The sequence below is a fragment of the Aythya fuligula genome, chromosome 3 (genome assembly GCF_009819795.1).
Source record: "Aythya fuligula isolate bAytFul2 chromosome 3, bAytFul2.pri, whole genome shotgun sequence".
Classification (NCBI taxonomy): domain Eukaryota; kingdom Metazoa; phylum Chordata; class Aves; order Anseriformes; family Anatidae; genus Aythya; species Aythya fuligula.
In genome coordinates, this window is record NC_045561.1 from 32,344,963 (window position 1) to 32,369,196 (window position 24,234).

At 50.5% G+C, this 24,234-nt stretch overlaps 2 protein-coding genes across 2 annotated transcripts in view; one reads left to right on the forward strand and one right to left on the reverse strand.

Moving 5' to 3' along the window:
* Positions 1 to 6,099, reverse strand: part of ZNF318 (zinc finger protein 318) — a 25,924-nt gene extending 19,825 nt beyond the window's left edge. The window contains exons 1-2 of the mRNA XM_032183647.1: positions 5,630 to 6,099; positions 642 to 787 (exon numbers count right to left, since the gene is read on the reverse strand). Coding sequence (XP_032039538.1) covers positions 642 to 787; positions 5,630 to 6,010 — 527 coding nt within the window. The 5' untranslated portion in view covers positions 6,011 to 6,099. The remainder of the gene's footprint in view (positions 1 to 641; positions 788 to 5,629) is intronic.
* Positions 5,470 to 24,162, forward strand: ABCC10 (ATP binding cassette subfamily C member 10). Its single transcript, XM_032183790.1, has 22 exons — positions 5,470 to 5,504; positions 12,172 to 12,348; positions 13,311 to 14,679; positions 15,621 to 15,848; positions 16,055 to 16,211; positions 16,673 to 16,812; positions 17,015 to 17,094; positions 17,246 to 17,417; positions 18,137 to 18,235; positions 18,452 to 18,641; positions 19,012 to 19,089; positions 19,483 to 19,671; positions 20,079 to 20,214; positions 20,430 to 20,625; positions 20,776 to 21,119; positions 21,276 to 21,445; positions 21,722 to 21,882; positions 22,240 to 22,493; positions 22,811 to 22,956; positions 23,108 to 23,205; positions 23,337 to 23,449; positions 24,027 to 24,162. The coding sequence occupies exons 2-22, from the start codon at positions 12,188 to 12,190 to the stop codon at positions 24,160 to 24,162; spliced, it is 4,617 nt and encodes a 1,538-aa protein (XP_032039681.1). The 5' UTR covers positions 5,470 to 5,504; positions 12,172 to 12,187.
* The last annotated feature ends 72 nt before the right edge of the window (positions 24,163 to 24,234 follow it).

Consider the following 24,234-nt stretch of genomic DNA (forward strand, 5'->3'; position numbering starts at 1 on the left):
CTTCTGCAGCCAGATTATACCTGTTCTTCCACTGAAGGCAAATCAAGGGACCCTAAAAATTCTAATTTATATTACTACTTATGAGATTGCCTGACTTCATTCATTTCCCCTCTGCAGGGTTTCTGAAGCCAAAATAATACATTTCTTCAAGCTACACTAGGGCTCCCTTTTGGATTATTGTCAAAAATCAGGAAAGTACCTTATTCCCCCCCAAATAAATGAGGAAGTTGAAGCTTTGTGCTGTCTGTAAACAACCTTCCTTTAAGCCAAACTAGGTAGGCTCATAAGAAAAAGGAGGCAGCTGAAGCTGTGAAATGTCAAATAAAGCAGTTCCTTCCTGGAAGATACTCCGAGTACTTTTAGTTTATACAGCTTCAAGAAGCAGTATCCGTCTGGAGTTACTAGGAATGCAGGCAGTGACCTCTGTTTGGGAATTCCCTGTACCACAACTTGCTGGAGGCTTGGGAAGTACTGCAAGGAAGCTTCATTACGTGTTTACCCTATTACCCACGTTCCCCACGCATCCACCGTCAGGCCCTGCCATATCCTGGGCTAATTAGGCACTTGGTGTCACCCAGCACAGCCGTCCCCACGCTCTTACTGTTTGATACACTTGAATCCCCACCTGTGGAGGACCATACCTGTCGCTCAGGTTATCAATTGGTGAGCCCAGTCTATCAGGCAGCCTCCTTCGCTCCGGTGTGCCCACGCAATACCGGTCATTACCAACAGTAATCCGCAAACTCTGTTCCAGTGAAGACTCAGAGCGGAGACTCGGTGAGCGTCTCTGTAAATTGAAGAAAGAGTGCAAGCCCATCAATCAGGGAATCGTAATTTCGGCTACAGTAAGGCAAGTGACTCTGCTTTGCTTAACGCGTGGGACTTGGGGTGCGTGGATCAACCAAAAAAAAAAAAACACTAGAAGAATATTTTTTCCAAATATCTCAATTGCCTACAGTTACTAAAGAAAGGGGAGGGTACTGGGTGCATTTAATTTCTCATTCCAGCTGCCAACAACAAGCTTTACGTTTACATTATCTAAAAGGGAAAATTTCAACTCAAAAATACCTTTAATTAGCTACCATTTTGGAAGGTGGAAAAACAGAAGTTCAAGAAGTCCCAGACTTGCTGCTGTGCTCCATTCTTTGTTAGAGCAGAAGCAGCTAAACAAACATTGCATAAAAACAGTGCCAGGAATTTCTTAATAAAAGTGTCTGGATTTCTGGCCCTTTCCAGCTCTAATAGCAACATGAAGCAAGGTATAAAACAAGCGTAAACAAAGATTTTCCTAGCAGTGATTTTTGAATAGTTTTGCTTGTCTCATGCTGCTTTCAGCTGATAAGCACAACCTAATCCTAAAAATGTCAGTGGCGGTAGAAGCCTTTTCTACAACAGAATTCCCATTTTCATCACTGTTGGTAGAGCTAAACCAGAGTTAAGTTGCCCTGGAAAAAAACACAGCAGAGAACGCCTGAGCTAACTGCCTCTGTGCAGATCTTCGTTTGGAGACATACCCAATGCAGAAAATGTTATTACTGTTATGCTTAATTAGGTATGCTTCGCCTCCTTTTAGAATTTGTCACTGAATTCCAGGAATGATCAAATTAAGCAGAGTTCCAGAAGAAGAAGGTGAGATTGGCTGAAGACAGCGAGGCTTGACTATTATTATTTTTTAAACCAACGTGATTTATATTCTGCTTAACAGGAAACAATGAACCAGCCTCAGTTCTGCCAAACCAGCCATGCGCTGCATATTGCTTTCACAGCAGCAGCAAGCTGCAGGTGCGCTACGTTGCCTGCACCCAGCCTGGCCACCCTGGGAAGAGGCAGCAGATTCAGTTCAATGCTCCAAGAGACCGAACGAACAGCACATACCCTCCAACAAGGAAGCAGAATTCCCTCACAAATTTGCCTAACACAGTCGGCTTGGTACAAATCTGCACTAGAATCCATCGTGTGCGTATCCCTGTTCTAAGGTGACGTCAAACTGATTTCTGTATCTCTCTGTTAATCTGAATCCCGTCATTTATCAGAACACACTCTAATGACTTTTTAAAAGCAATCATTTTGTATTGCGTAGTATTATCCTGGAACAGTCGGGCTGAGACACAACACATACAAGGTGCACGCATCTCATACAAATGCTGAAAGCTGAAGTTGAACGCTGAAGGTGTGAGTTGAAGGCTCAAATGTGCCCAGTTTAATGCTGAATTTGGAGGGCTGCCTGGAGAAGTGATTGCCTTGAAAGGCAACTGCTTGCCATCCAGACTGTCAGCAAGCTGGGCACGTACATTACAACCACTTCCAGGAACTGGAGATGGAAAAGTCATGATTAAATCTTTTAGGAAAATTCTGGGCAAGAAAATAAAATTGTTTACATTTAGCAAGTCCAGGATATGTATGACCACCATGCAGATCACCCAGAGACAGCAGGTAAGGTGATACATATTTGAACGTTGCATTTTTTTGCCTGAGTTTGAGAAATTCAAGTTTTAACAGCATTTGCATTTGGAGTGCCACTCCTAGTCAATCCTACCCATGCCCTGTACTGTGTTTTCTTCCTTTCCTACTCTGGCTCCCAAACAGCAGTTACCATTGCCGTATAAACACACAGGTTGCATACCAGCTCTTCATTTCTTCCTCTGCCAACCCAAAACATCCCTGTCCTCCAATTTCAGCTAACTTTCTTACAAGAAGGTAAAGGAACGGACCAGAACTATAAAAAGAACAAGCACACAGACCAGCAGGGACAGATACAAGCAGCATGAACGCTGATCAGCCTTGCAATTGCCAAATTCCCTCACCACGCAGCTCTGACCATTCTTTTCACCATTACATTTTGAAATACTTGCACCAAACTTTTTCTGACACCCCACGCTCTTCTAAATGCCATAAAGTTTCCCCAGCTACTAAGAAACTTACACCATCTGTATTCCTGATGTGCAATATACAGTCAGCATCCCAGTTAGACATGAGAACAACAATACCAGGGGATTCCCCAGATACCCAGGGAAAGGCATGCACTCCATCTCAACAATGCAATGCCCAGAATCAAGAAAAGGGAGTAAGAATCTCAAAGGCTACTCCCTCCATATTCCAATTCATATGCAAGGACAGTAGCTCAGAGCTTGTACTCAAAATTCTTCCACTTTTCAACCCTAACCCCTTATCCCATCAGTGTCTGCATTCCATGTCCTCCATCTGCTCTCATGCATACACTCTCCTTTTCCAAGTCCTCCTTCCTTACTGCAGCTTAAATCCTTCTTTCTCTGTCTTCTGTCTGAATTCATCCCCTCTCAATGACAGATCTACGATGTCACCTATTAAAACGTTTGTGTAACTTTCCACTCTCCCTCAATTTATATCCTCAAACTTCTGGAGAGAGCGTTTTAAGTGGGATAGGTCTGAAAACTTTATTAAAACTTTACTAGGTCACGTTGATCCCACATATCTGTTGTTTACTTTGGTTTGATCACACCGAGTTCCACTTTTTGGAAAACATCTGCATAATCCCAGCTTTTATCTTTCTCTAATTAACATTAATTTTGTAAAGAGTAGTTCTAAAAAATAAAATCATCTTGTACACGTATCTTATGCTTTACACCATCATTTAAAAATAAGTAGTAGTGATGGTTGAGCACCTTTTGGTGGACAAAACCTTCCATCAAAAAAATATACACAATATACGGTCTGAGAATTGCCTACATTGGGCTTCAGCGTATACCAGAGAATGCAAAATTCACGCTAAAGAGCTATATTAAATCATCTCATATTAACTCATCTTGTGTGAGCTGCTTCAGAGAGAAGGGTTTTCCCTTAATACAGTAACATTCTTGTAAGCAATCAAAAAAACCTATTTGGCTCAGCAGCTCAGCGCTGGCTAACTTACCGGAGCATAATTTCAAAGATGAGTAATTTATCTATCCTTTTCCCTGAAATCAGAATTGGTAAGAAAAACATCAAGAATTTCTAACAATTTGCTGTGAAGACTACTGCAACTTAAGCCAGATGGGTGCAAAATAACACTGGAAGAATAGCGTTTGTCAGGAATAATGTTTCCATAAAGTTGGGTTTTGCTCATTTGTTTGCTTGTTTTCTAAAAAAAGAGTGGGAGGCTGCAGATCAAAAAACCCTGGTTCAAATTTTTCCAAGTCTAAACCACCAACACAGTTGGCACTAAAAGTTTTGTTACAGCCCGCACAGGTTCACAGCCTACGACGGATATAGTGAAATGACTGACTGGCTGCTGATGAAACCAATTTGAGAAAGTTCTGCTGTTGCATCCCAGTCTGTCACCCCTTCAACTGTGGCCATGCCACTGTTCATCAAGCTACAACGTAAACTGACACGAACCATATTAAAAATCCATTCTATTAAAAAATTAATTATTTTCAACCTGGATCTTCTTAGCAATGCAATTTGCAGGGGTACTCCTCTCCCCACCCCAACAATTTATAGGATTGAGACAATAGCAAACAACAGCCTAAAAACAAAAGGCCAGAGGCAAGCTTCTCAGCCCGGCTTCACTGTCAAATACAACATTATCTCCCCGGTCCATCAGGACAGATTACCTTCAAGTAACAAACAGCGCCCACCACTCACTGAATCTTAACTCCACTACACTCACCTGGGATCTCTTCTATGGCTACAGCTCCAAGAAATTGTACCACCACCAGAAAAGGGCACCTCCATTCTCTTTTGGGGTCCTACCATGCAACGAATCACAGCAGGCCACATGTTTTTGTTGAATTAACTTTCAGCCAAATCAGGTCCTCGAATCAGCTCACCTCGCAACTTCAGAAATGCAAGTGTGAGTGCAAGGGAATGGGCAGAATATACAGCAGAGAGGGAAAACTGAGTGTACCGTTCCTTTTACTCGTACACAAGCTGGATTAAGTGACCATGGAATCATTGCCTAAAATATCGCAGTACGAAAATCGCTTCTTTCAGTGCAATAGAAACACGCAGTGAAACCACTACTTACCACAGGTAACAGTGATCGGAAAGAGGATCGCTGCACCAAAGAGCGACAACAAGAAGCCTACATAACTCTATGCCGTTCGCTCAAAATAATAATAATATTAAAAAAAAGTACGGCTATGCACTTTTGTTTAGTAAAAAGGTGTTGGCATCCAAAGTGGTATTGCTTGAGACGCAACCCCCCAGTTTCACACGCCCGGATCAGATTTTTGTCAGGCTGAGTGCGAAGCCCTGAGCACCTTGCGCAGTTGCACCTACAGAGCAGCACCGACCAAAGAGTAACTCTCGGGCTAAGGATCTGTGCCAGAGCCTCCTCTGCAGGCTCAGAGGAGCAGGAAGAGCTTCAACACCTGGCTGAGGAGCGACCCTTCCCGCAGAGCACCACCACACACGGCGGTGCCGGGCGGGAGGCCGGCTGCATCCTCCTCCTTGGCACACGCCAGCCTCACCTCCCCGCCTTATCTAAAATGGCTCTGGCCGCCGGGGAGAAATCAAAACATAACGGAAAGCAGCAACCGGGCTCTGTGAGAACCGGGGGGGGGGGGGTCCCACACAGGCAGGGCGAGGCCCCGGTGCCGGGCGCGGCCTCCCCGCGGCCTGACAGCCGGTTTTGGGGGGGGGGGGGGGGGGGGTGCCCGGCGCTACTCACCCGGCCGCTGCCGTCTCCGTGCTCGCTGCCCCGGCGGCCCCCCCGGCCGCCCCCCGCTCCTCCGGGCGGCGACGGCAAGCGGCGGCTGCGGTGCGGCGATGGGGAGCGGCGGGAGGCGCCGCGGTGGCCCGAGGGCGAGCGGTGGCGGCGAGGCGGCGGCGGCGGAGAAGCGGCGGAGGGAGAAGGAGGAGGAGGAGGATGAGGAGGAGGAGGAGGGGGAGGAGGAGGAGGGGGGGGGGGAGGCCGGCCGCGGCCCGGCCCCGGCCCCGAGGTGCCGGAGCGGGAGGCGCGGGGCCCCGCCGAGCCGCTCTCCTTCAGCCGGTGCGAGGAAGACGACGACGACGACGACGGCCCGGAGCGGCCGCTGCCCGAGCGGTACATGATGGCGGCGACACGGGGGTCCCAGCGGCCTGCGCGGGCGCCCCGGCTCCCCTGACCCGTCCCCCCCCCTCCTCCTCCTCTCTCCTCTCTCCGCTCTCCGCCGCCGCCAATCTCCCCCCCCTCCCCTCCCCTCCCCTCCTGCCCGCCCGCCCCGCGGCGGGGGCGCCCGCCCCCCCCCCGGCGCGCGCACGCGCGTGCGCGCCGCCGCCTATCCCGGGCGCGCTCCCGAGCCCGGCGGCCCCGAGCGGCGGGGGCGGGGGGAGCCCCGGGAGGGGCGGGGGGGGAGGCGGGGACGGCCGCACAAAATGGCGGGCGCCGGGCGGGGGTCACGTGGGGTGGGCGGGGCGGGGCGTGGCATGGCGGCTGAGGGGGAGAGCTCGGGGGGCTGCTGCCTCGGCTGGGCGCTTGGTGTGATCGGTGTAGGCGTGTAAGCGTCAAAAAGTGAAGGTTCCATGCAAAAATCCACTTCCCAAATTCACTACCCTTTATATCTGGGTTAGGAATTAGAATAGGTTTATCTGTTAAACCTATTTTTTTCTTTATACGTCAATATCGCTTGCTTTCTTTGCTGGTGGTGAGGCAGTGGAGAAGGTTGCCCGGAGAAGCTGTGGGTGCCCCATCCTTGGAGGTGTTCAAGGCCAGGTTAGATGAGGCCCTGAGCAGCCTGATCTAGTGGGTCGCATCCTTGCCTGTGGCAGAGAGTTTGAAACTAGATGATCTTTGAGGTCCCTTCCAACCCAAGCCATTCTTGGGCGTCCTAGTCCCCTGTATTTGAAGACCTACTTACTTTTGGTAGACTTTGTGGGGCAGGGGGGAATGTTATCCTTGTTTTTTTTGTTGTTGTTGTTTGTTTGTTTGTTTTTTTTTTTTTTGAGAATGTATTTGCCAGAACATAACACACTATTTGAAGCACGCTACTTAAAGCAGCAGTAAAAAAAAAAAAAAAAAAAAAAGAGGAACATCAGGTTTATGGGTGGGGGTCTGTCTGGTAATACTACAAGGTATTTCTGCTGGAAGTGGTTAGGTACAACTGCATGCGAAAAGTAACTGCCCCACCTTGACATTTTCTGAGTGAGTGCACCACTACACAGGCTCAGGAAATAAGCTCAGCTATGCCAGTCATCAAAATAGGTAGGAGATATATAAAGACTATTATTTTCCGTTACCATTGTCTACTCTTCCCCCTTCTCTCCCATGGTTGTTAATGTTCATCTGTGACCTTAATTGAATTACAGGTATCCTGGGACATAAATTTTGCCTCTGAAGTGCCTAGCATTTTGCAGATCTGTTTCTAGTGTGTGGAAAATGTAACGATAGTGGAGACAATTAATACTGGACCTTTTCCAGCTAAGTACCCCAAGCAGCAGAGATGGTAACAGTTGGATAGGCACAGGGTTGTGTTTTATGAGAACTACAAAACTGATGTGTCTCTGGGGACTTCTCCTCTAGTTTTATACCGTAAATGGCGTCCAAACAGTTTCTTACCATAAGGAATATATATTAGCACATGTATTCTGATTTTTCATTAAAAGAAATGGCGTAATTTTTGTGCCTCGGTGTCTGTGACAAGTACTCAGTTTCAATGATTGAAATAAGTAAAAACAGCCTTAAAAAGGTGGGAAATTGATTCATTTGGCCTTGAATGTCTTTTCCACTCTGTTGCTTTCCTTAATCCATTAGTGGGTAATATTGGTGGTTGAGGGACGGTTGGGCCAGATGATCTTGGAGGTCTTTTCCAACCTTTATGATTCTATGAAAAAACGTTAAACCAGTTTGATTTCAAAACAGTCAAAGGTAAAAAGCCGTAAAAGCAGGAAAACCACTACGTTCTTTTTTCTTTTAATGTCGGGTTCTGTATAAAGGAAGGCATATAATATCTAAAATTTCTCCTAAATTCTAGAACACTTGAATACTTGTTAACTTTCTTTTGGCCTTGTATCCAAAGGAGGTCTAAAGGAGGTATCTTGGTGGCTTATGGTGATAGATTTAAGTAGTGTTTGGAAGGTGAAGGAATCCAGACGCCACTGACATCAGAAAATTCACTAAAACTTCACTATGTGCCAGCAAGTAAACTGGGGGAGGGAGGAATGGAAAAAAGAAGCAAAGAGTGTATGTGCTATAGTGTTTTGTTTTGTTTTAAATAAAAGGTCAGAGAAAAATTCCATTTGTTGGCGAAACATACTTGACAGACTAGTGCTCCTTGACATTTTGTAGCACCCTGTTATCTTACTGAACATCCTTTTATAATGACTAGACTCATTCTGTACCTGCTTTAGTGTCCTTTTTCCGTCATGCCTTACTGAATCAAGTTCTTAAGGGACTGAGCACTCACGGTTAGAATTCAGTTAAATTAATACTAAGATTAGTACTAAAATTTGGGCCCAATGGCCCAGAGGAAGTTGAGGGTTCTCATCTCTTTGCAAGAAAAAGTGCTACAGTCTGCTCCGGGATTTGAAAAAATGAGTCAAGGTCCTCACCTGCTTTGTAGAGGTTTGTAATACTCATGCAACTGATGGTCCAGACTCTCATCGGACAGAGGAGGTGCCAGTCAGTCTGCTCTGCTACCAGTTCATCTCCCAGACTGCTCTTTAGAATTCCAAAGCTCATCTCAGTCAGAGGAACTTGCAATTAGCTGCTGCTTGGAGCTGCTTAGCTAATTGGAAGCTGAGGGCAAAGTTGGGGTAATAAGGTGCCTCTGAGTTCTTGCTTGGCCTCAAGGAAGAAAGTCACAAGAACAAAAGGTATTGAGAAATAGAAGAACAGAATAAGAAAAGTTAGCAGGAGCTCTATATGAGCAAGTAAACAGTAATCAAATCTAATATTAAGTCAGGTTAATTTGAGGTTAAAAAAATAGTATAGAGAAAAATGTGTCAATTACATTTTTTTTTTTTTTTTTTTTTTTTTAACTTAGTACATCTCAGTCAAGAATAGATCCAGGGGTGTGAGGCAGCCATGCAGCACTACCTCTAATGTTAAAATGCTGGGTTTCTAGTAAGAAGACAGGCAATTTCTGTATTTTTTGAGAAAATGAGTATTCTTGTGAGAAAGTGCAGTGGAAGATACTCCTCTCTATTTTGAACTTTGCTTTCCAGGGAAAAAAAAAAAATAATAATGCAGTGTGAAAAATGTATGTTGTGTCTTCAGGTCCAGGCCAAGCAACCCATTCATAAAAAATTTTGGGCTGAGCCAAGTAATCAAGCCATTCTTGGTCATGATGTCATGGAATCTGAGGATGGTTCCACTGATAGGAGAACCCTGGCCGCAAGCACAGAAAATGCATCCAAATAGACAATTGCTTTCAGAGATCTTATATCTCTAATTACAAGGTTGATATTTCTGAATTTCAGGCTTGTCTAGACTGGCTTCTGTTTCAGTTCAATATTTACTTTTAGCTGGGAAGTGGGATGGGTATGGAGCCTACGCTCCTTCTCTGACTCCCCAGCCCAGGGAGGGGTATTAAGTAATCTGTTACAAAATAAATTCATAAGAGACTTGGGGGACAGTCTCCCTTTGCCAGATTGCTTTTCCTCATTGTAGATATTTCAATCTAGACTGAAAAACTCAAGTCAAATTTTATTCATTGTCTATTAGCCAGAGTTGGACTGTGGGGGTGGATTAAATCAAACCTGGTGTGTTTTTTGTTTTTTCCATTTGAATGCTCTGATTCTTTGATAAATATCAGGTGCATGATTATTTATAGTATGCAAGGTACTTTGTAACTGATACACCCACAAGCCTGTATTTCACATGGCACATCTTAAATCAGTCAAATACGTAGCAGTAAATGTCACAGGCAGCAATATTCGGGAAGAGGGGAAATAGCCGACAGGAAGCATGAAAATGAGGAATGTTTTAGATGCCGGCCTTGCTCATATTTAAATATATTTAGGCAGAATGAGCACCTGTGATTTCAGATCAGTTAGGTTGGTTTAATATTCTCAGTGGCACATGAAAGCTGTCCATCTTTCAGTCCATGTGGGGAAGTTCATGGTTTTGAACATTAAAAGAGAGGTTAGGAGAGATGAGCAAACAGAAGCAGCACACAAAATGAGAATGCCAGAATACAATGTGGTTGAAGTGAAAAACTTGAGAGTGAGTAATTCAAGGGAGCGGGAATGCTCTTTGTCCTGATACATGAGAACTTCTTTAGTGTCTTACAAAGTTTACAAAGTCAGGGGGAGGCTTTTTCCCCCCATTGGGAATGAAATGAAATACTGGAACAATGAAATCTGAAAGCTTCACTTGTGCGCAGCTCATGCTCCATCCTCATATCTGTTCTGTTTTAAGAACTTGCTCCTTTCATTTTTTGAAGGGAGACTTCTTTGAGTGTAAAGAACGTAATGCTTGCTATCAAGGCCTCTACAGGAAGGTTTACTGTAGAAACCTTTGAACAGCCTGTGGGAGAAGGACCGGCTGATCCAAATGCACCTAGCGTACAGATCAGTAGCTTACTCGAACACAAAAAGGCAGCCTTACAACTCTGGCACACAAGTGAAGATTGCTTTCAGGACGGTGAGAAATTAGAATCCTCAAAGACAACAATTAAACAAGGAGATATATATATAGAGAGATATATATAGAGATATATATATATCTTTAGGAAAACAGCACTATGCTAGAAGATTGACCTGCACCTGAGTAGAAATTCTGGCCCCTCTTCAGGTACATATATTGTAAGGCAATAAGGGCTCTCAGTAACAAATATCTCAGTGAATGTTTCCTTCTTGTTCCTCTTTGTAGTACAGTCTTCACACCAATTAGGTCTCTGTGCAGGACTCTGAGAACAGGAGTAGTATGTCTTCAGTCTCCACCTGGAAGCTGATTTTCTGATATAATGGTGGGGGCCTGGTCCCGAAAATCTGTGGAGAAGATAGAAATCTGACAAAGCATGACCAAAAGAAAAAGACCTTTTCTCACGTGGCAAGAACAAGATCAGAGAAGAGCAGCCTGGTGTGGAAGGAGTTTCTGAACTCGTGTGGGATTCCTGTAGGGATGGCAGATGCCCTTCACAGGTCTTCCCATATTTTCTCCTGCTCTATAAGCTCACAGCAAAAGCCTTGTGGTGGTGCCAGCTGCTTACTACTGTGCCTTTCTCTCCTGCTTCTTTGAAGGAAACTATGATTAGAGGGTACTGTGGCCTCTAAGCATTTGCTTTTATCTCTGCTGTCTCTCCTCTGACCGGATTGCTTTGTCTTCCTAGACAGGAATGCCACTGACATTTTGCTTTTTTGGCACCCTGCTGATAACACTCCCAAGCTCTGCGAATGAGTTATTGTCCCTCTGAAGAGCTGTGTGCTGAAAGTAAAATGGTGCTACCTGTGATGAATTACTCATGGGGATACACTCATTTTCCCTGGCAAGAGAGATTGCTGAGGGAAGGTTTGGGAAAATGAATTACTTGGAGCACCTGCCATAATATCGCCAGCAGCAGCTCCAATTGCCAGGCTGCGTGCTGACTTCACTGAACACACTTAATGTATAGCAATTTGGAGGGGTTAGGGCTGGGTGTCTTCCCATGCTGTTGCCTCAGATGGGAAGCCGAGCATTTACCCGATTTCACACCCATTTACGAGCCCAGCTACCGCCGCCAGGGGGAGCACGGGGCGGCCTGGGCCGGGGCATGGCCACGGCGTGGGGCAGAGGTTGGGGTTGGGGCCGGGGCAGGCCGCGGGGCCGGGGTCTCGCCATGGCTCCCGGCCCCGGGGGCGGCGGGGCGCGGGCATGGGGGGCTCGGCCGGGCCGGGCCGGGGCGAACGGGCCGGGGGTGTTGTAGGGCCGGCAGTGCTGCTGCTGGCCCTACACGGCCCGGTGTGAGTCCCTGTGGAAGGATGAGGGCGATGGGGGCTCGTGGGGGCAGCTCGCTGTGTTTTGCTGAGGGGCGCAGGCGGGCGGGTGCGTCCCGGGGTGAGCCCTGAGGGAAATCCTCAGCCGGGAAGCGAGCTGGGAGCCCCAAATTGCCAGAGCTGCGAGGTGACCTGAGGAGACAGCATAACTCGAGCTGGGGCTTGATGAGTGTGCAGAGGGGGTGATAACATAGCCCAGCCTGGACTGCGCTCTCCAGGAAGCTGTTTCCAGTCCTAGGTTCACTTCTTATCGCAGTCCGCCCTGGCTGGGGCTGAGCTGGGCCCGTGCCTCACGCTCCTTTCCCTTTCCTCCCCTAGGAGCTCCCGGCAAGAGATGGAGAACATCCTGACGGGCTTGTGCGGCACCGGCCCCGCAGACCCGCTCCCGCTGTGGGTCCGTGGCAGCATCGGCCACTGCTTTAATCAGCTGACATTAAACGCGATTCCTCACACCATCCTCGCGGCAGTCAGCGCCTGCTTCCTTGGCACTCCCAGGTATGACAACCGACTCGTCTTGCTCTTCATTATTGTGCAGGGCAGGAGGCGGGGTGGAAAACTGGAAATTAGCTCTCTGTAATGTACTGGGTATGTCCGTGGAGAACAACATGATATTGCAATGCTATTACGTTTGTCAGCATCTGTCCTAATTCGGAGTACTGTGTCCAGCTCTGGTCCCTCCACTGCAAAAAGGAATCCGGAGAGAAAAGAGAGGATAGTGAGGAAAAAATAACAGAAAATAAGTGAAAAGAATTTCAGTGAATGGGGATCGGGAAAACTGGGGGGTCTTACGGGAGAGTGTATAAACCCAAGGTGGCATGGAAGATGTATGTAAGGTAATAAATAAGTGGTTCAGAGAAACAAAATAGTTTTCCTGTTTACTCTCGAATCTGTAAACATGACAATGTTCACTGATACTGAAAGGCCGCAAATGATAATGAAGCAAGTGATACTGAAATCCTTTGTTGGGCAATAGATAATGGACTTAAACAACATCACTGAAACCAGGAGTGAGAAAAGAAAATCCTTCTGGAGGAAATATCACAAAGATGAGAGAAATCAAGGATTAGAAATGTAACACAAGGAATTTGATCATCAAGATGTTAAATATACTTTTCTGTTACTCTTCAAGGACTGGAGTCTGATTTGACCACAAAATATCACAGCTGCAAACAAAAGTATGTAGATAAAGGCTATTCATGGTATCTGAGTCTCTGGTATCGATTTTTTACTGGACTTTATTGACCTGCTCTAGTTTAGCAACACCTACACCCTGAAAAGGTTACAAATCTAGGGAAGGGAATACAAAGGTTACAAATTGGGAAGTGAATACAAAGAAATTAAGAATGAACAGATAAGGAGGGGAAGAGAGGGGAAGGAAAGGAGAGTGTTGACTCTTCTTGTCATGAGATGTGATGGAATACCAACTGTGAAGTTTTTTCTGCTCTTTCCCCCTCTAGATCTGGCTCTGGGGTGCCTCGCCGGCCAGGCTGGAGATGCAGAATTGCTGCTTCTTTTATACTCGCTGCCCTGTTCCTTGCGGATATAATCCCAGCCACCATTTCTCAGCAGGAGCTGGGCCCTGCGTACCTGGAAGTGCTGGCCGATGGCATCGCCGCACTGACGTGGCTCACTCACGGCGTCGCTCTGCTTATGCTCTGCAGGTCCATTCATGGCTCTTCCAGGGGCCCTGCAGCCCTGGCTCTCCTCACCCTCTTACCCCTCCCTTCTCTCATCATCACGCTGGTCTGGTACTGCCAAAGCGGGACAGCTTGGTCCCCTGCCCACCCTGCTGTCTCCTCCAGGTTCACCATTCTCTGTCTGCAGCTGGCATCTCTGCTGGTGTATGTCATTAGCTACCTCGTACCCACCACAGAGAGGCACGAATTCCTCTCCATCAATAGCTCCTGGCCGCAAGACCAGCTCATCTCAGAGCCAGGCACCTCCGTGTTGGTTCAGCAGCGAGTGGCAGAAGATGGGGAGAGCTGGCTCTCACGCTTCTTTTACGCTTGGATGAACCCTCTCATGGAACGTGGCTATCAGTGGAAGCTGAACCAGCCACAGGACGTCTATCTGCTTCCTCGCCAGCTCCAGGCTGCCAGGGTTTGCGATCGCTTCTATGCCTGCTGGCAGAAGAAGGCAGCTCTGCACCAAGTAGAGGAGGAGACGGTGTCTCTTACCAGCCCAATCATTGCTCCGGGTGACGGGAGTAGCGATGTCCGGGACAGCTTGCACCGTGCCCAGGAGCCTGTGAGACTCTTCTCAGTGCTTCATGCGGTCTTTGGGCTTCGTTTCTACTCGCTGGGACTTCTCAAGCTGGCCGGCAGCCTGCTGAGTTTCTCGGGCCCTCTGCTTCTGAACCTGCTGGTGAACTTCATGGAGTCGCGGCAGGAGCCCCTGAGCCACGGGGTGCTCTACGCGCTGGGGCTCTTTGCTGGCTCCTTCCTGGGCGCTCTCCTGCGCAACCAGTTCAGCCACGAGGTGAACAAGATGACACTGATGGTGCGGGCTGCCGTCATCTCTGCCATCTACCGCAAGGCCCTGCGTGTGGGTGGCACCAGGCTTTCCCGCTTCACCGTGGGTGAAATCGTCAACTTCATGAGCACGGACGCCAGTAGGTTGGTCAACTTCTGCCTCAGCTTCCACGAGGTGTGGAGCCTGCCCTTCCAGTTTGCCATTACCCTTTACCTCCTCTACCAGCAAGTAGGGGTGGCCTTTCTGGGAGGCCTGGCCTTGGCACTGCTGCTTGTGCCCATCAACAAGGTCATAGCCAACCGCATCATGATGAGCAACAAGGAGATGCTGCAGCACAAGGATGCGCGGGTCAAGGTGAGGGGCAGCTGCTGGCTCTCTGAATTTGTCACAGTATTCTCTGGAGCATTGGCTTCTTGGCCCCTTGTGGTGAATCCCAAGTGAGCGAATTGAGTCGCAACTGTTGGGAAAAGTGCTGGAGGGGGCGCACGTGTAAGTGGTTCAAAAGGATTTCGGGGTGAGGCATGTTCACCACCTGCAAGATAGCAAACCTCTAATGTTTGCCTCGCCCCCTGGGCAAATTAAAGTTCCCTTGCAGGTTCCTTTTCCACGTGTAATAGTTAACGTGGGTCGCCTGATTGCTTCCTTTAGAGAAGCTTCAGTTCTGTTACTCGAGTAATGCTGTCAGTGGCGAGGTATCTTGCAGTCTGGACAAACGCAACAATCATGGATGTAGTGGTTTTATTTCGCTCCAGCTTGGCACCCTCAGTCAGCCCTTCCACAGCTGTTTGGAGCCTGTGAAATATTTATCTTCCTAACAGAAGGTGCATCTTGTGCTGGACCTTCTCCAGCTGTTGCAAGAGTGGTTTGCTAAGCGAACTCTTCCTTACTGGTTTTCTTTCATATCAGGCACAGGCACATCTCAGCTGGCTCTGCACACGCTGACCTGAGAGCAGGAGCAAGAGGGGAAAGTGCTGCAGGGCTACCTGAGCTGCTGGGTGCGAGCCAGCTGGGCTCTGGACACAGGCTAGCTGTGAAGTTGGGTAGTGTTGTGCCTTTTCCTGAACCTTACACAGCACAGGGAGCTGAGCAAGCTGCTGGCGCGAGAAGGGGCAAAGTTCTCAGTAGCTGCCACTTGAGTTCCTGCCTCTGTTAGCAATAATAAATGGCTCCTGGTAGCTCTAGCCTGGCCCTTAGCAGGAGGCAGCTGCAAACCTGGGCCCAGCCCAGATGCCTCGCTGGCGTTTGGCGTGTTGGGCAGACTGGTTACTGGATGTGATTTTCCCCTGTGCCTGCAGCTAATGACCGAGTTCCTCAGAGGCATTCGTGTGATCAAGTTTTATGCCTGGGAGAAGCACTTCAGCACCAGGATAAATGCCTGCCGGGCTCAGGAGCTGCAGAAGTTGCGAGCCATCAAGTACCTGGATGCCGTGTGCGTGTACCTGTGGGCAGCGCTGCCTGTTGTTGTCTCCATCGTCATCTTCATCACGTACGTCCTGTTGGGTCACCAGCTCACTGCCACAAAGGTGAGTGAAGGAGGAGATCCCGAGTCAGATACCTCAGAGCTCTAACTAGGAGACTAGGCAGAGCCCTGAGACATCTTCTCTGGGAAATGAACACATCCTGGATCTCCCTCCAGCTCTTCAGGCTCTCATTGGTGAAGCTGTTTGAAGAGCACAAGATGCCAGGGAAGTACAGCCTCCAATTTACGTTTCTTCCCTTACTCGTGCAGGTCTTCACGGCGTTGGCCCTTGTAGGGATGCTCATCCTCCCCCTCAACAGCTTCCCGTGGGTGCTGAATGGGACCTTGGAAGCCAAAGTTTCCCTGGATCGAATCCAGCGTTTCCTTGAACTTGAGGACCAGGACCTGGAAGCTTATTATGCCCTAGGTAATGGGGCAGGATGCTGCTTGGGGCTCTGGGCAGGAGGTGTTTGGAGCAGAGAGCATTCCTCTTCACCAAACGTAGGCCATTGCTTGTCCCTAAAGAGCCCCATAGCGTGCCTCTGGAACAAGCTGCTCCGTCCCCCATCCAAAGGTCTGCCAATGAAGCCTTCAACCTCATCTTGGCCTGGCAGAAAGGTTTGGGTGCGTGCCCTCTCCTAAACCATTGCTGCTCCCTTTCTCTCCTTCCTTGCCATTTACCAGCTCCCTTTCACCTTCAGCAATAAGAGAACCAGGTTACCTTTACAGTGCCTCCCTGAGAGTGTCTCATTCCGGGGTTGGTCCAGAGCATCCTGGCTGTGCCCTTTCCCTGCCTCTTCCATTTGGGAACAAAACTGATAGCGTTTGTTATATCAGGTCCCTGTCATTCTCTGTCCTTCTCACCGTGGTGTTGCTTTTCCCTTGCAGGTAGCCCTTCAGGTATGGCTTCTGCCATAGAGATGCGAGGGGCAGATTTTTCATGGGCACCAGTCAAAGAAGAAAGCAGCAGCCAGCCCTTACCCACAGGCACTCTGCAGCTGCACATCGAGAACCTCTCGGTGAGAAAGGTGAGCAGGAATGCGGGAGGAAACAGAGGAAATGGCACTAGAGGAGCTGGGGTGACGTTTTTTTTGGTCTTGTGAGCCATATATCAAGATCTCTTGGAAAAAATTCTTGGAAAGAAAGCTGTCAGCTTTCTTACAGGCTCAGGAAACCTGGTCCAGCCAGCACTCAACTCATCAGGTTGCTCCTTTTCATTCCCCTTAACAGGGGATGCTCCTGGGAGTCGTTGGCAAGGTCGGCTCTGGCAAGAGCTCTCTGCTTGCAGCCATCACCGGAGAGCTCGTTAAGTAAGTAACCCAAAGGCATCTCCCTGCCTGCTCCCTCCACGCCACGGCAGGCAAGGACCGTCCAGAGCTGCCCGCATTTACAGGTCATTTTGATCTGCTGATAGCTCCCCTGTGTTGCCTTTCCATCCACCCACCTCCGGTGTGCTTGCAGACAGGGCGGGCGTGTGTATGTGTGTGACCTGGAGCAAGGATTCGGTCTGGCCACGCAGGAGCCTTGGATCCAGTTTGCCACTGTGCGGGAGAACATCCTGTTCGGGCGGGACTACGATGCCAGGCTGTACGAGGAGGTGCTGGAGGCCTGCGCCCTCTCTGAGGACCTGAACGTGAGTGCCTGAACTCTGAACTCTGAACCTTCCTGGGCCTCCTCGGCCAGCTTTTGCATCCAGCCGGAGCCTCACTCTGTGCTGAGTTCTTCATCCTGGGGAAAGATGTTCTTGCAACCGTGTGGTCCTCCCACCAGGAGTGCCTGTATTCTGGGTTTGAAGCCTGTGGCTGCGTTAGCCAGTGAACTTTCTGTTACACCTGGTAGGAAACTTGCCTCTTCCTTTGGGTTTGTAAACTGGAGCCCAGTTTTCTGAAGTGTCGAGCACCAGAAGTTCCTGTTTACTTCAGCAGAAGTTGTGAATACTGTATAATATAAAGTATTTAATTGAGAACTTGTAGGCATTGCCCGTGGAATTTGTTTCTGCCTATTGAAACTCAACTGCTTTTCCTGTTTGGATGGGCCCTGGAGTTATTTTGTTGAAGGCACAGCTACTGCTCTCCCAGAAAAATCCTAGGCACAGTTTTGGTCGTCTCAGACCAGAAGTTGCTCAATGGGTGGCTCAGATGTGGCCACCTGCTGGAGTCTAAGGGACTGTGTTGACACAGAGGTTGCCAGTTGTCTGCAGAAGCAGGGTGTGTGCTGTTGCATTGTTTCGTTTCTGCTAAGAGGTCACCCTAAGGAGTTACTGCCCGAGTCAGGAGAGGGATCCCAGCGTCCTGATCTCAAGTCCCCAGTAGCTTCGTGTCCCTTTTAACTGGATTTTCTCGAATGTTTCAGATTTTACCAGCGGGTGACCAGACAGAGGTAGGCGAAAACGGCGTGACGCTCAGTGGGGGACAGAAGGCTCGGATAGCCCTTGCCAGAGCTGTTTACCAGGTAAAGAGCAAAGCAGCTGTGCCGTGCCCCCTGCCAAGGCAGATGCAGAGAAGCTGGAAGCACGCAGCTGTGCCGTGCACTCTGGCAGCACGTCTTAAACCACACGGGGCTGGCCTAGAGGTGCTGGCAGTGTGCCGTGCTGAGGCGCTTGCACTCTGCAGCACTGCCTGCTCAGGCAGGGCCAGGGGCTGAATCCCTGCCTTTTGCCTCTCTCAGGAGAAAGAGCTTTACCTCCTGGATGATCCCCTGGCTGCTGTTGATGCAGATGTAGCCAATCATCTCATGCGGAAATGCATTCTTGGAGTTCTCCGACACAAAACCAGGATCCTCTGCACCCACAGGACTGAGTTTTTGGAGAAGGCTGATGCCTTGGTGTTGATGGACAATGGCAGGATAGTCAAGACAGGTACAGTGGCTGTGTTTGCAGGCATCCGTTTGTGCCTGCGGGCTAGTTTTGAATGGCTTGAGCAAAGATGGCCATGAAGGAATAGGAGTAACTAGTGGGAAACCCAGAGAGGGATAAAGAGCTTGAGGACACTGCACGTGAGCAAAGGAGGCAGTGTGGAATGGAGCGTGCAGATGCACAGGTAGAGGCATGGGGAGCTGATAAGGCAGAAAGCTGTGGCAGGATGCATGGAGCAGAACCTTCAAGGATGCAGGTGCTTTGAGAGGAAATATGGGATGTCACGACAGAGCAAAACCAGAGCAAAGGGCCGTTTTGTAGCTGGAGCCTGTTCCTCTCAGTCTCTGAAGCATTTGTGTGTCTCTCTTTGCAGGCCCACCAGCTGATATCCTGCCACTTGTGGAAGCTATCCCCAAATTCAAGGACGTGGACAAGAGGCAGAAGGACAAAGGTCTGTACCTGGCAAGCTTGGGGGTGGCTGGGACAGCAGAGCTCAGCTGAGCGCCCTGGCAGAACCTCTACCTGCTGGCTGCTGGCCTGAAGCAGAGCTCCCAGCACCCTGCTGTGCTGTGGCAGCGCTGATCTGTGGGCGGTCTGTTCACAGGGGGAGAGAAGGCCTAGGTGTGATCAGGTGCTGGTCTGGAGCAGTGTTTGAATCTGCTTTTTCATTTGTGGTCCAGATCTGGATGAAAGCCTGCCAGAATTGGTGCACCTACCTTGAAAGGGGAGAGAGGAGGGAGGAAAAGTCTTCCTCGTAGCCTAGATTTGTTCCATGTGCAGCAAGGAGCAGCTCCAGGAGGTACTTACATTGCACTGACCTTTGCTTTTGCTTCTATCCCCACAGCCCCTGATGAGCAAAGCCAAGAAGAGGACATAGAGACAGAGGCAGAAGAATCATCCCAGGACAAACATCTCCTCCGCAAGGAGGAGAAGAAAGAAGGGGCAGTGGCTTTCCAGGTCTACAAGGCTTATTGGTTGGCAGTGGGCAGCTGCTTGGCGTTATCCATCCTCTTCTCACTGCTCCTGATGCAAGGTGAGGCAACGAGCCAGGAGCACGTCTCTCTTTAGATGTTCCTCTCCTCTTGTTTCCTGGCTCTGTGGAGTCCAGGGAAGGAAAGAGACTGGGGATTTCATTGCTCTCTCTGCACCAGGAAGACAAACTAAAGTAGCATGGTGGGGACAGGAGGGGGGAATACGTGGGAACTGGCTCTTGCCTCTCATTTGCTGCTGTGGTTGCATATCTGCTCCTTTAGCAGTGAGTGAGCTCCTGGCAGTTCCCTTGCTCCTGCTCTGCTAGGAACAGTGCAGAGTGAACACAAGGGAAGGCTGGGCAGTGAGACAAAACCAAAAGCTGCCCACCTACTTCCCTTCCAGCTTTTCTGCTTTGTATTTGCTGACTTGAAGGTTGAATCCCTCTTTATAGTCTGTCTCTCTCTGTAGCATCCAGAAACATCTCGGATTGGTGGCTCTCACATTGGATCTCCAGCATATCCCAGACACCAAATACCTCTGTGACGGTCTGCGCAGCGTCCCTGCCATCTGTGGAGCTGCTTCTCTTCTCCACTGTGGGGCTTGTGTAAGTGAACACTGGGCGGGTGATGCCAAAAAAAAAAAAAAAAAAAAAAACTCCCATTTTACCCTTGTGCATTCAAATATCCTTCTGGAGACCACGCCACTGCAGGGGATCCGCATGGCTGCTTTGAGGAAGATGGCCTGCTCCTGATGCCCTGTCTGAGTTTACTGCCATAGGGACCTTGGCAGATTGATAACCTTCCTCCTTCCCTGTTTTAGCTCCCCCGTGCAAGCTCTGGACACAGCCCCAGTCCCTTCCAACGCTTCAGCGGATGTGAATTTCTACCTGATGGTTTACGGGAGCATTGCAGGAGCCAACTCCCTCTTCACCATTTTTCGGGCCTTCCTCTTTGCGTATGGCACCATCCGTGCAGCCGTTGTCATCCACAACCGGCTGCTCCAGAGGGTTGTAAAGGTAATGGTCAGAAAGTCCAGGGCAGGCTGGGGTTCCTGCAGGTCGTTCTGCCCTGCTGTTCTTCTCATAGTCCAGGAGTGAAGGTGTGAGAGATGGCTTTCTGCTGGCAGGAGCTGATGAGCTCTTGATTTCTTGTTCCCTTGTCGCCAGGCCACCGTCACCTTCTTTGACACCACGCCGACGGGCCGCATCCTGAACCGCTTCTCCTCAGACCTGTACTGTGTGGATGACACCTTGCCCTTTATCCTCAACATCTTCCTGGCCAACATGTACGGGCTGCTGGGCATGCTGGTCATCATCACCTACGGCCTCCCCTGGATCGGCCTGGTCTTACTCCCTCTGGCTGCCCTCTACTTCTCCATCCAGCGCTACTACCGGCGCACCTCGCGGGAGCTCAAGCGCCTTTACAGTCTCACCCTGTCCCCCATCTACACCCACTTCTCAGAGACCCTCTCGGGACTGAGCAGCATCAGAGCCATGCGGGCAGCAGAGAGGTGCGTGGAAGGGAACAGCACGCGGAGAGCCAAAATTTGGGCTCTATAAACCAGTGCTGTCCTGAGGTGGGGCAGGTTACGGGGTGGTGGGAATGCCCCTGGTGTGGGGTTGAGTGGGGCGCAGTTTGGTGTTAGCCTCTGTTGTGCTCCTGCCAGGTTTGAGTTGGAGAATCAGCTGCACCTGGAGCAGAACCAGCGCTGCCTCTTTGCCAGCAACACGGCGGTGCAGTGGCTGGACATCCGCTTGCAGATGATCGGGGTCGCCGTGATTACTGCTATCGCAGCAATCGCCATCATCCAGCACCAGAAGGAGCTGGGAAATCCAGGTGGGCTGCCAGGAATTGTTCCGTCCCCACCCTTGGGCTGTGGCCCAGGGGTTCCTCTTCTCCCAGTCCTCTCCCTTTATCAGACATCCAGAGCTCCCACTCCCTGTCACTCTGCCTGTTTCCTTCAGCTCCTGTTCCTCCTCCTGCATGTCCCTCTCCTAGAGCTGGATCCCAGACTCCAGAGCACTGACTTCTCCCCTGTTTCTTTGTCCTGCCACCAAGGTCCCAGCTCATTCCCTGACGTTAACCCTCTTGTTTATGTTTTTGTCCTCTCAGGACTTGTGGGCCTGGCACTCTCATATGCCCTGTCAGTCACAAACCTTCTCTCGGGCCTCATTTCCAGCTTCACTATGACAGAAACCATGATGGTGAGTGTGGAGCGGACAGAGGAATACACTACAGACATCCCTGTGGAGCCCCAGGATAAAGTGGTCCAGGTAAAAGCTTTAAGACGTTCTCAGGGACTGGCCCTGTGCCCTGCACTTGCCTCCAGGTGGAAATGAGAAGGTTCCAGTGTGCAGGGAGGGACCTCACCTACAGAATCTGTTTTGAGCATTTGTCCTTTACCAGTGCATCCCAAGGGGAACCTCAGGCAGGAGGTGTGGAAGACTAGGATGACAGGAAGAGCAGAAGAGCAGAAAGGGGTGGTAGGGCTAAGCTGCGAGGGAAAAACAGGCATAGAAGGGGCTGGAAACAGAACTGAGACTCTTCGAAAGCCAAGCAACAGCCCGAAGGGGTGGATGGGGCTTGGTCTGCGTGAAGGTGAGTCTGTCTCACCCTGGTGTGCCCCTTAGGTTGCTGCTGACTGGCCAAGCAGGGGGCTTGTGGAGTTCCAGCACGTGGTCCTGGCCTACCGAGCGGGCCTGCCCAACGCACTGGACGGAGTGAGCTTCACCGTGTACCCCGGAGAGAAGGTGGGGGTCGTGGGGCGCACAGGATCTGGAAAATCCACTCTTTTCTTGGCACTTTTCCGTATGCTGGAGCTGAAAGCAGGCCGGATTCTCCTGGATGGTGTTGACAGCCGGCTGGTGGGCTTGGAGGAGCTGAGGTATGGGGGTCTGAGCAGAGCAGGGGGCAGCCCAGGGTGGGCAGGAAGCCGAGAGCTGTCGGTGGTCAGATGCCAAAAGGAAGAACGAGGAGGAAAGGGCTTTCTGCCTGGGCACCCTCTTGTCTTATGAGCTGCTCTGTTGTTATTGTAGAGCTGTGCTAAGGAAACCAGGCTGAGCGTGTGATCCATGCCCTGTATCTCTCTCTAAACTACGCAGAGAGACTAACCCAGGAAAAAAAAAAAAAAAAAACAATAAATAGGACTTTGATTTTCTGCAGAACCCACCCCACAAGCTCTCGGCTCTCCTCTGCTTGCAGGTCTAGGCTGGCCATCATCCCCCAGGATCCGTTTTTGTTCAGTGGCTCCATCCGGGAGAACCTGGACCCTCAGGGAAAGAGGACGGACGCCGAGCTCCACGAGGTGCTGGAGCAGTGCCACCTGCGGGACGCGGTCACCCGCATGGGTGAGTGAACGCGGCGTGGCGAGGCCGCTGAGCCCTGCTCCTGGGAGAGGGGAGGAGGCCTCAGCTTGGGCAGGGAGCTGAGGAGAAGAGGGAGAAGAGGCCGGGCGTGCGGCAGGGAATTGTTTGGGGCCATCCTGCTTGCCTCCTGCAGGTGGCTTGGACAGCGAGCTGGGAGAGAGAGGAAAGAGCCTGTCTGTGGGACAGAGGCAGCTGGTGTGCCTGGCAAGAGCCCTCCTCACGCAGGCCAAGGTGAGTGCCTGCTGGTGGGGCGTGGAGGGGATGGGGTGGGCTCTGCTGCCCTCTCAGGCTGGCCCTGGGCGGGGATTTGGGGTCTCGCAGAGGGCGCGTGGCAGCTCCCCTTCGCTCTCTGTCCCGGGCAGGTGTTGTGCATCGACGAGGCCACGGCCAGCGTGGATCAGCAGACGGAGCAGCTGCTGCAGCAAACCATCCGCCAGCGCTTCGCTGACAAAACCGTGCTGACCATTGCTCACAGGTAGGGAGGGACCGGCGTGCTGTGGTTCTGCCTGCCGGGGCGAGGAGCAGGGAGAAATGTCCCGCAGGAAGGAGCAGCACGGCTGCAGCAGGTGTCTGTGGCTCAGTAGAGGGCACTGCAGGACAGCCAGCGGCGAAGGGCTGCAGCCAGCTTCTGGCCAGAGGAGGCAGAACGCCCTAATTCTGCCTGCCAAAAACCCTGATGCCGATGCTGGCTGGCTAAGCGTTGCCCAGGCAGGAGAGGGCAGCAGTGCTTGCTCCACGGAGAGATTTAAAGTAGGAGTAGGGGCAGAAGATGGTTACAGGCAGGACAAAACACAAATACCGTGGATACTGAGACGGGATGGGTGAGTTTTAGGCAGTCTCTGCCCAGAGTATTCTCACAGCTGCCAAGCGGAGAAGAATTCGGAGGGGTGTGCAATTGTGCGTAGGGTGTTATAAAGGGAACTGCTTCCCAGCGCAAAGGTTAGCACGGAAATAAAAGTCAGACAGGCACAGGGCTTGTGTCCTGCGGCACAGAAGGCAGCGTGGGGGGTTTCTCCTCCGCTTCCCTAACATGTGGCCCGGCCTCTCCGCAGGCTCAACACTGTCTTGGACTCGGACCGCGTGCTGGTGATGCAGGCCGGCAGAGCGGCGGAGCTGGGCTCGCCCAGCAGCCTGAGGCAGAAGGAGGGCTCCTTGTTCCAGCACCTCCTGCGCAGCGGGCAGCTGTGACCTCCCCGGCGGCCCCTCCGGCTCCCTGCAGGGCCAGGAGCCGCTGAGGTGAGAGCAATCGTGTGTCCTCAG